General features: G+C 35.2%; 1 protein-coding gene across 1 annotated transcript in view; it reads right to left on the reverse strand.

Moving 5' to 3' along the window:
- Positions 1-12,384, reverse strand: part of RAVER2 (ribonucleoprotein, PTB binding 2) — a gene marked incomplete at both ends in the record, with an annotated part of 79,770 nt that overhangs the window by 39,927 nt on the left and 27,459 nt on the right. Inside the window, 3 exons of the mRNA XM_084243759.1 lie at positions 2,786-2,977; positions 5,901-6,370; positions 7,370-7,436. Coding sequence (XP_084099885.1) covers positions 2,786-2,977; positions 5,901-6,370; positions 7,370-7,436 — 729 coding nt within the window. The remainder of the gene's footprint in view (positions 1-2,785; positions 2,978-5,900; positions 6,371-7,369; positions 7,437-12,384) is intronic.

Below are 12,384 nucleotides of genomic sequence, written 5' to 3' on the forward strand. Positions count from 1 at the left end.
GAAAGAGAAACTGATAAAACTAGGGGTATGGAAAGGTGTGGGCAATTACTAGTGGGATAAAGTAGTACATATCACTCTCAACCAGAAGAACAAAACTTACTTACCCACTAATAGATGGGAGTTGAAAATAAAGAGGAAAACATACTTAATAAAAAAATAACAAAACATGGTGGCCTCCCTGGTGGCACAGGAGGTTGAGTACAGTGCTGTGAAGCTGTCCGCAGCCTCTGCAGCACCAGTACGATCCTGTCCGGTTGGCGAGAATCCCACATGGCGCAGCAGACCTCTCCTGTCTCACCCGCTGCTCCCCTCAGCAGTGTATTTCAGTCAGTCTGCCTGTTCTGTTCCCCACTCTGTCTTGGGTGAATCCTCTCACCCTCCCACACATCTGGCCTTTACCCTGGTTCTTGTATAAAAATAAATAAATCTTAAAAAAAAAAAAAACAAAAACCATGGTCAGTGTAGGTGAGGATGTAGAGAAAAGGGAATCCTGGTGCATGGCTGGTGGGAATGTGACCTGGTGCAGTCTCCATGGAAAAACAGAATAAACAGAAGAACAGAACTACCAGGTGGTCCACCAACTCCACTTCTGACTGTTTGTCCAAAGAAAACAAAAACACTAACTTGAAAAAATATAAGCACCCCCGCACTCACTGCAACATTATTCACGATAGCCAAGACATAGAAATAACAAGTGTCCATCAGTGTTGGAATGGATAATGTGGTGATCATGAAAACAAAGACCGCCTGCCATCTGCAACAACATGGATAGACCCTGGTGGCATTATGTAAGCAAGTCATTCCGGTGGAGAAAGACAAATACTGTATTTTACCCACATGTGGAATCTAAAAAAAAAAAAAAAATTTGTACATACAGAGGAAAGATTGGTGGGGGTATAAGGGTGGCCAAAATGGGTGAAAGTGGTCAAAGGGTACAAAATACCAGTTATAAAATAATTTTACTACTTTTCCAGTTGTAACTCCTAAGATTGTACTGTACAGCTAACAATAATGTATATTTGACAGCTGCTGAGAATAGATTTTAAAAGCTCTCATCACAAGAAAAAACACTGTAACCATGTGTGGTGATAGAGATAACTGCATTTATTGTGATCATTTTACAACTAGGCATATATTGAGTTATTGCTATATATCTGAAATTAATATGCCAATTATATCTCAATTTTTAAATATATTCCCCCCAAACTATGAAAAGAGATGGTAAAAAGATCCTAGCAGAGTAATAATCAGTGCCTCTATAAGTAGTCTAAATGCACCTATTAAAGACGAATACTAGAAAAAAAAATTTTTTAAGGTAAAACGTATTAGCTGTAAGACATACCTAAAACAAAATGTATAGAAAGGCTGATGATAAATCAGCCAATATAAACTGATGGCAAATATAAACTAAAAGGAAGCTGAAGTACCAATGTCAACAAAATTTCTTTTCTCAAGGAGAAAAAGACATATACTGTTAAAATGACCAATGTGGCTATAATAAATGTGTATCTAGTAATTAATGATATTTTGCGTGTGTGTGCATTAAAGATCTGAGTGTGAATTAGTAAGCTCAAACTAGTATTTATACACACATAAATGTACATACATACAACTTCAGAACCCACAGACATGGAGCTTGGGTGGTTTCTGAGCACACATGGCACATTCACAGAAATCAACCATGCAGCAAGCCACAAAAGTCATGTATCCCTCCAACCACATCAGCATTAGAGACCGTAACATCCTATCTGTTCCTCCTTCCCCTAATCTCCTCTCTCTCCAGTTCATCTTCAAGCCACTTTCCAGACTAACTTCTTGATGGCTAATCCGTGCCACTACTTTGTTTACATACTTGATAAATTTTCCACTGCTTATCAAATTTAAACTAGATGAGTGTTCTTGTTCCTTCCCGCTTTGGCATCAACCTACCATTTCACCATTTATCTCTTTATACACTCAGTCCTCCTAGAGCACTTAGCACTCTTCCTGCATGCAAGTTCACCTCCTATTACTGCTGGAAAAGTTATCTTCCAGCTGGAGTGTGATCAATCACTCTCCCTCCTTAGGGCTGCCAGATTTAGTAAATAAAAATACAGGATACCCAGTTAAATGTGGGTTTCAGATAAACAATGAATAATTTTTATATAAATATGTCTCATGCAAAATATGTATTTCTCTGGCAATCCCATCCTCCGTCAATGCATTTCAAAATCATACTTTAAGACACACTCAAATTCCACCTCTGTCATGAAGTCTTCCCTGATGCCTTGGAATGGACTGTTTCCTTCATTCAATCAACAAACATTTACTATGCTAAGTGCTAGGAATAAAAACCATGAAGAACAGTCTTTACTGCCGGGGAACTTCTAGACTAAGGAAGCAGAGATGGGAATAAGTTAGACAGTTACAATGAGGAAGTAGGTACAGCATGCATATAAGCAAAATATGATAGACATCTTTACTTTATGGATACTTAGGAATTTTGAAAAAGAGGCATGTTACATTCAAAATAGGACCTAAAACATTTACGGAAGGAAATTCCTTCCAAAAATTTTCTTAAGGTGAATACATTTTACTACACACAATTTCTGTTCTTCTGTATTGTCTCACTGACTTCACAGAGGTTCCACTGAGCCAATTTTTAAAGCAAGAAGAATGTGTTTGTGCCCTGAAAGTATAATGAAGGTCTAATCAATCACCAATGTGTCTGTCTAGATTAAAATTAAATTAAAATGTAATAGTACTAGAATTATTCTATATCCTTAAAAAAGAACAACAAACTTACCACACGCTGAGCTGCGATCAGTGCTGCCAATGTGCTTCGCCCTGGCGCTCCCGGGGCACAGAAGGAGACCTGGACTTGGCTGCCCTGTATGGTCATGCCATGTGCAGCTTGACAAACCTCCTCGGCGTGCTCGGCAGAGTTGTACTCGACCACTGCAAAGCCACCAACGTAACTGCCTTCATCCTGTGCAAGCTGACATAATACATTTTATTAAAAGGGGATTTCTGATTTCAAAGTGTAAGTATTCCATTGTGTATACAGGCCACATCTTCTTGATCCAGTCATCTATTTTTGGGCATTTGGGTTGTTTCCAGGATTTACCTATTATAAATAGTGCTGCACTAAACATAGGGGTACAGGTGTTCTTTTGAATCAATGTTTTTGTGTCTTTTGGGTAGATCCCTAGGAGTGGAATTGCTGGGTCACATGGTAGCTCCATTTTTAGCAATCAAAAAAGATAAACTAATGGATTGACAGCAACATGGATGGAGCAAGGAGAATTATGCTCAGTGAAGTCAGAAGGAAAAAGAAAAACATTGGATGGTCTCACTTATAGGAGGAATATAAGGTAACCAAATACGACATCAGGGGAAAAATAATAACAATACAAAACACAACAAAACAAAAACAGACAATTATAAACCAGAGACATCCTGCAGAGGAGGAGGAGGGAAAGGGATCAGAGGGAGGGAGGGAGGAGCACAGGGTGCACTGGTGAAGGAAACTCTACACCTGAGGGGGTAGGAGGAAGCAAATATTGTTTAAAAATGAACAATGACGTGAAAAATATATAAAAAAATTAAAAAATTTTACAAACTAAAAAAAAATAATTATTTATCATTTTGAAAATCAAGAACAAATGTATCAAAGTATGATACTGGTGAAAATGTGCTCTTTCTCTCTGAGGAGAAGAAAAAAGCTGCTAGTTGCTTGGATTCAGTGATTCCTCAAGACAGGAAGATAAACAAGATTCTGCCCAGTTTCTTTGCAACGATTTGAGTTTTAATTTATTTTAAAAATTAAAACCCAAATGTTAATAACCCTATATGTTAAGATATACATGTGCACATACACCTGGTAATTTGTAAGAAAATATTGGGACATGATAATTAAAACTTTTTAAAAAAAATTCCACAGATACATGGACAATGAACAAAACATACTGAACAACTTTTGCCCATATAAATAAAATATGGGCAAAATAAAATTTGTATTAACAAGAAAAGAAAGGTAGCGAGAACTATATTCAACTTCCATTTAAGTATTTTAGGCAGATCCCAGAGATCTGTTTAAGTATATCAAAGCAAAACTTATTTAAGAAATCTGTGCCACAGGTTTGTTAAAATGCCACACACAAACACACAACTTTTATTTCTGAACGTGCCCTAAATAATCTCCTGCAATTTAGAACTCCACTGATTTCCAATTACCCACCTGCAGAGTGTAAAGAAAGATACTAAAGTTCTGGATCTGTAAAGATCAGTACAAAGAGCAAAAATAAGAACAAAATAAGACTATAAAGTAGCTTCTAAGTTTTGAACATTTCTGAATTACCTTAAACATATTCATACTATAAAGAGACAGATGTGATAAAATTCAGCTTGGGATGTCTTTAAGACATATCTAAAAGACTTCCACTTGGATTTAACATCTTGTAAGTTATTATTACAAATCATTTCATAGTCCCCCTGAGCTCCTTTTATTTTTGAACCACGACTCTCACCTGCATTTAAGAGGCACTCATCATCGTAAAGCTGTTTTATTATCTTTTGAAAACTTTTTAAAACATTTCTATTATACCTAGTTCGTTATGATAACTTTCGTTGCTCTATACTATAATTCCTTTTTAATAAGGCTTTCACATGACAAAATCATTTTAGGTCGACTTAGAGAAAAAAATTTCAGTGTGAAACTTGCTCAAATATGTAATGGTCTGACTTGTGATCTAGTCAATTTTCCATCATTTTAAAATATTTTAACAGAGCTAAATGGTCACTCACAAATATTGTAACAAAGTTCTTTTCTACCAGATGGAAAGCTGGACTAGATAACCTCTCAAGTCCCCTCCAACTCTGAGATTCACAATTCAAATAAAATTTGTGATAAATGGCTTCTCTTCTGACATTTGCTTCTAAGGCCTCAACTCTAGATACAAAGAATTCTGTATGGCCACAGATGCTGCAATTCTTATTATTCAAAAATAGTATACTTGTAATTTTCAGTAACAGCAAATATCTGGTAAATGAACTGTCACAAAATTTTCTGATTATAAAGTTATTGAATGGTTTCTTTGGTGTTTATTACATTGAGATTGGAAAGGCAGAAATGAAAGAAAAAGTAAGGTGGCAGCAATGATCTTAAATATATATGAATAATTACACTCCAAATTTTTAAGGTGATAGTAGAGACTCAACAAATGGATGATTAAAGAGGAGCATGGGACAAGTGGAGAGAAAAGGAAGAAATCAAGGGCAAGTTTATTGTTTGCTATTTAAAACCTGTAACAGAGCTATAAATAATATATATTTTTGTCTATTTAAAGTATAATTTTACTATGATGAAGTGCTTGAAAATTCTTAGCAGTACTGTCAGTAGCTTTCAGTACCTTCTCTATATGTTTCACTGTGTCCCCAGTAAGACAGAATTATACATTCTTTTAAAATTTCAAGATACCTTTCTATCTTCTATTATGTCCCTCTTCACACAGGATTTATAATTAACTGTTTGTCAGTCTCATTTGCAAAACTGTCAGATATTGAGAGTATCTTTCTGTTTTCCACATTTCTGACATTTAGCAATTTCAGTGTCCAGCACAAAGAAGGTGAAGATAAAACTTGGATAATGAATAAATCAATGGATAAATGGTTCATTGAATGGATGGAATAAACAAGTGATGGATTTGCTAAGACACACTTAACTATGTAACATTACAGTCTAGCCTACCAACAAAAGAAATTGAACATTTACCATGCCATTAGTCTTCATTACAGACTGAAGCAGATATAATTAGATTATGCACTGTGATGTTCACAAAGGTATAATATGTGAGTGCATGTAGAAGAGATACATATACAGATATTTTTAGACATTCAAATGATATCTTAAAAATACATACCTGGCAAAACACAGGCTTATGGATACTGGAAAAAAACTGCAACAGCTCCTCTGAATCCCTGTAGTCACTAGGAAGTTTATCTATACAAAGGCACTTAGAATGAATGAGCTCTGCAGCCAATAGATTAACATCCATCCATTGTGCAAAGAGAGCTGATGCTCCCAACTGTTTACCCAATAGCTCCAATCTAGCCTTTGCAGCAAAGTCCTTTTTCATGTATTCCACAAATCCATAGCCTTTGGAATGGCCAGTAACCTCACTATAGACCAGGAAACATCGCTCGATATTTCCATAAGCACGAACAAGTTCTTCAAACTCTTCTAATGTGAAAGAAGTAGGCAAATTGGTAATACACAGCAAAGCATCTGTTGGCTGGAGTTGGACTATTAAGTCTTTTCCACGAAAAGAATATTGATGAAACATTTGAATTGCATTCTGGGCTTGTTCCCCATTCAATAAGGTAACAAAAGCTGGAAGACAAAAAAATGATTTAAGAATTTTCTAGGTTAGTGCTTTCAAACTTTGACTATGACTATGTAAGAAATACATATGATTTTGATTGATTTTGATTAACAAAAACTATGAACCAGAGACACTCTATGGGGGGTAGGGTGCGGGAGGGGAGGGATTGGGGTCAAAATAAGGGGGTTGCAATTGTATGGGGAATATAAAAATAAAATTTATTATAAAAAAATAGAATGCATTTTGACCAAATTAGATGAGGTAATTGTATAGAGTAATAAAATATAGTCAAATAAAGTAATAATTAAAAGTAAAAAAAAAAAAGAAATACATTTGAAGTCAGTGACTTGGTATACATATGTGTGTGTAAGATGTTTTATGACAGAACGTAGATAACATAATGCAGCAAATTTAAACATTCAGTTATTAGGGGAAAGAAGTCACTGATTCTCTTCTATAGTGCTTCCCATTTCTTTCCAAGGTCATAAATTTAAAAAAAAAAATCTGAGAGTTGGTGTCTGTGTACATAGTGGTTCCATCTCCCTCCGTACTTTTCTCAATTTTTTTTATCATCTCAAAAAGATGTTTCGAGACATTTACGCAGCACATTTTCACAAAGAAAATAATCTAGTTTGGCCCTCTGATATCACAGATATAAAACTAATATGCAGCAAAAGTAAGCAATTTTCCCAGCTAAAAGTCGAATCACACAGCAATATTGATTATTAAAATGGAAGAATACCAAGACTACCAGGAACATTCATTATAACACATTAGAACATTCATTATAGCTATAAAAAATAAGGCTCCAGTAACACTCTATTAATTTATTTGATTAAAATTTAAGATACTAACATTACTTCAGAAAATAAATTATATGAGTAAATTTTCTATGATTTAATGCTTAAGCATTTCAGAGATTTGCTTAAGAATGAATATACTAAGCTTTGTTGTTTTATGATATGTAGAATCAAAATGAAATCAGATGCTAAAAACTGAAATCATACCTGTTCGTTTATTTCTGTCCACATAACAATACTTTAACTCATAGTCCTGTAATAAATCATGAACTTCCTGAAAGAGACAAAACATGAATTCAGTAAACATATAAATGCAGTTAGTAAATAATCCAGCTACATTAGTCTATCACCACTACCACCATACTCCACATGAAATATTTTCTATGGATCCCCATTACTTATTTAAATTAAAAGCATTCAAATCCCACAAGATATGGTAGCCAGGGACCTGTCCAAATACATCTCCCAATACAATAATCTACATATAGGAGTAGAGCCCATGTTCCTGTCCTGTCAAATTAATATACGTTCTCATGAGTGTGGCACATACAGTCCTTACTCTGCTCACACCAACACCTCGACCCAGCATGGGGCAGACACACCATGAAAGCACCCAGATTTCAGAGATCACATGATCCTTTGAAATCCCAGCTCAAATCTTCTCCCATCTAGTGTTTTCTAAATCTTTTCCACAAGACATGACCTTTCCCACCTCCACGCTATCAATGTTAATATTTTTATGCCTCTTACAGAAGCAATAAACTTATTTCTCTTTGTCTGCTATATACAGTTTTTATTTGATTGCACTGTAAATGCCTGCATTACCCGCATGCAGAATAAATGTACGTTGCACAACTAACTTAAGAGATCCCAGGGTATGAAAACAAGTAACCACCACCAAGGTATGACATGCAGTTCGGTTTATTTCTCCTTAGCTCCCCAATATGTCTAAACTGACTATGTGGGTTTGTTCTCCTATAAGTAACCCAGTTTGAACTTTTTTCTTCGGCTCTCATAACTTCCATCCACCTGGAGGCCTGAAAGAGCATATTTTCTCTCTATCCCCTTAATTCTGTCTGTTAACTATGTTTCAGTGCAGGAACTGAACTTCATGTATTTCGTGAACTGCTCTGCATATGCTATGCACTCAAATATACATTACAGTGACTATAACAACTGCTTTGTCAATAACTTGAAATTTACTCATAATCCCCCAGTGTAGTTATTATACTTTTTAAAGGATATGAGCTATGAAATAGGTGACATTCTGACCCCAGAATGGAGACTGAAAGTCAACCTGTTTTAAGCTGCAGATGAATAAACTGAACACACACAAGCGTTAGCATGTTAAGCTCACTATCTAAACTGATTAATTCAATAATAATTTTCATTGTCATTATAGTTAACATTTACTTAGCTTTTACTTAGTACAGGGGCACTGAATTCACCCATTTTATTGGAAATCAGGAAAGAGCAAAATCAAGTAAGTTGCCAAAGTCATATACCTGGTAATTTGCTGAGTGGATACTCACCAACTGGTCTGGTTCCAAGGGCCATACTGTTAACCTCTATGCCACACTGCCAACAATAGTTTCAAGGACACTGCCAACAATAGTTACAAAAATGCCACTAGTGCCACCTAAGTGAGCATGTGGAAATCGAAAATAAGGTGACAGTCCAAAGTTGAGAAATATTTTCCCTCCCTACCCAGTGCAAGGGTTGGGGGGAGAGGAGAGTAATATAATAGGAAAACTATAAATATGTAATGGTCAGTGAAAAAAAGATTATCACCTAAAGAATGGTTGATGATTTCCTTATTAGTAAGTCAATATTGGAAATGTTTAAAATACCAATTTTGTAAAGTACTTCAGTAAAGCAATTATATAGAAATATGATCAGTAAACAACTTGGTTCACCTATTACTCTGGTAATTTTTCATCCTGAAAGTGTCAAAGTGTTCTTAGACTTAAAAAACATGTACTGCGAAATAAGCCAGAAAGAAAAAGAAAAATACCGGATGGTCTCACTCATAGCAGGAATCTAGAAACTTTAAATAAGGGACCAGGAAAATGAATAACTATAAGAAAGTGAAAATCAACAAAAAACTATGAACCAGAGACACTCTATGGGGGATAGGGGGCGGGGAGGAGAGGGATTGGGGTCAAAATAAGGGGGTTGCAATTGTATGGGGAATATAAAAATAAAATTTATTTAAAAAAAAAACATGTACTGCATTCTTCACTGTAAAAATCTAAGTCCCTCAACAGTTTAACATGTACATCTTGCCAGTTGGCCAATTTAATACTTTATACAGAGGGTGACGCAGTTTCGTTCGAAGAGATCCAGTGCAGGTTTCTAGTTGCACAGACAGTAATCTCTCATCTAACAGCTGCCACACGCCAGATAAAGAAAAGATGATACTGCTCTTCACATAATCAAGTATCTGTAAACAAATGACATGCTATGTCTTTCACTCCACTGAGAGAATTTCCTGAGAGAGTATTCAACAATGCATTTGGCAACTTAAGACATTTTGTTGTTATTTTTAAAAAAAAAAAAAAAACCCTTATTTCTAATCATAGCTTTTCTATTATAAGCTGTGGGATACAGTCCCAACAGACTGGGAAACCTTACAAAGCTTCCTGCAAAGAAAAAACCAATTATTTTTCTCCATGTCCTGGTTGTTTTGACCCAGGGTAAAGTGGGTCACCCCTCAATTTGAGCTGGTAAGTTGGCCAAATAAAAAAAATTAAAGTCTGAAAGAATCTAAACCATTTGCCAAAATTCTACTGTGTTCTAACACACAGAACCAAAAGGACTAAAATTACATCTCCATGTACTAATCTTGTTTTATGACATTTCTATTAACTTACAAGCTAATTTTAACAAAGTAACACCTTTGTCCTCTTACTGGAAATGTTACTTACAAATTTCTTAGAGTAAGATGAATTCATCAACATTTATATTAGATTGATTTAGTAACCTATTTCCAGACCAGATTCACTATGATTCTCTGGAATTAAATGAAAAGTTGTGCATATATTAAATGTTTGCTGGGGAGAGGATCAATAGCTTTCACAATTCAAAGCAGTTATTCAATAGCACTCCTCCCAAAAGTTAAATAACCATTTGTTCCAACCAGTCTGCACCTCTTCCTAAATGAAACCCAGCCTTAGTTTTAAACTTGAATCACACTGTCTTCTAGACCCTTTGCAGATTTACTTTCATTTTAAAAAGAAATCCAACACATATTAAGTTATGAGGAGTAATACATAATAACAAGTATCCAAGCACTCACCAGGGAACATAACTAGAACATCAGCAGCCCTGTTCCAGCCCCCCACCCCCAACTCCCACTAGCCCACATGCCACTTCTCACCATTGCTGGAGCTCTTCAGGATATGCACTCCCAAACTGTTTTATTTTACTTGTTTCTGAGCGTTATAAAAATGATATTATGCTATTTTTAATCTTTTGTGTCTTGCTTTTTATACTCAAGATTATGCCTCTAAAATAAACTTTGTTCCATGTGGCAGAGATAGAGTGGGGAACAGAACAAGCAGATCTACTGAAATACAATGCTGAGGGGAGCAGCAGGCAAGACAGGAGAGGTCTGCTGCAGAGTGGGGAACAGAACAGGCAGATCTACTGAAATACAATGCTGAGGGGAGCAGCGGGCAAGACAGAAGAGGTCTGCTGCGCCATGTGGGTAGCTTCCTGGCTCGGGGTCGAACTTGTGCTGCACAGACTGCCAGTAGCTTCATAGTGCTGAGACTTAACCCCTGTACCACCAGGGAGGCCCAACTTCCCAAAATTTTTAAACCACTTTGCACATCCATCAGCAGAGTATGAGTTCCAACTGTTCTACTTTCCAGCCAACACCCTTGTTTTGATATTAGCCATCCTAGTGCAAGGACAGTAATATTTATGGTCTTAATTTGCATTTTCCTAATGAGTAATGATATTAAATTCTTTTCCATTTGCTTATTGATCATTTGGATATTCTTTTTGTAAAATGCCAGTTGTAATCTTTTGCCTATTTTAAAAACTGGGTTATCTTTTTATTAACTTGTAGAATTTCTTTATAAATTCTGGATATTAGTCCTTTGTCAGTTATAGATTTTGCAAGTATCTTCACATAGCTTGTGGTTTACCTAATTACTTATTAATGTTGTTTGAATAGAAAGACATTGATCTTAATGAAATTTTCTTTTCCAGTTAATGCTTTTTGTGTCCTATTTTTTGAATTATTTACCTACCCAAGGTAATAAAAACATTACCCTATCTTTTCTTCTGGAAAAAGTCTATTCTCTTACTTATGTTTAGATTATGGTCCATCTTAAAAAAATCTGTAAGTCATGTTAGAAGGGGTAAAGGTTAAACTTTTTCTGTATGAATATCCAAGTGCCCTAGCATCATTTATTAAAAATACCATCATTTCTCTCACTGAACAATCATATTACAAATGGGTTAATTTCTGGACTCTATTCTATTTGTCTGATCCTTGTACAAATATTACAATACATCTGTTCACATCTATAATGTTAGTCCTCAAGCAATTTTCTATTTTAAGACTGTCTTGGCTACACTAGATCCTCTGCATTTCCATTTAATTGGAGGGCACTTATCAGTTTTCCTATGAAAAAAACCTAGTAGAATTTTAACTGGGATTATGTTTAAACTACAGGACATTTTGGGATGAACTGACATCTAAAAAAATGAGTCTTCCAATCCATAAACACGGAATGCTCTTTGGCATATTTAGGTCCTCTTAAATTCATGTCAGAAATATTTATAGTCTTCACTGTAAATTTTTATATATAATTTATTAAAGTATATTTGGTATTTCTGGTGTTACTATAAATTTATTTTCTAATATGATTGAGTCTTTTATTTTCCAAATGCTAATATACCTAATATAAATTGATTTTTAAAAATATGACTGAATTTCAATTTAATTTTCCAAATGCTACTGTAAGTGATGTTCACAGGTTGACCCTGTATTTGTCAAACTGGCTAAATTCACTTAATTCTAGTAGCCTACTTGTAGATTCTTTATTTTTCATATATACAACCATGCTGTCTGCAAATAGACAGTTTTACATTTTTCTTTTCAATCCTCATACATTATGTATTTAACCATATTTTGGTAGGTATCACTTCCATAGCAATCTTAAATAGAGGTGATTCTAATATTAACCTAATCTCAGAGGGAAAGGTTT

Source organism: Talpa europaea, assembly GCF_964194135.1.
Source record: "Talpa europaea genome assembly, chromosome: 9".
Taxonomy (NCBI): Eukaryota; Metazoa; Chordata; class Mammalia; order Eulipotyphla; family Talpidae; genus Talpa; species Talpa europaea.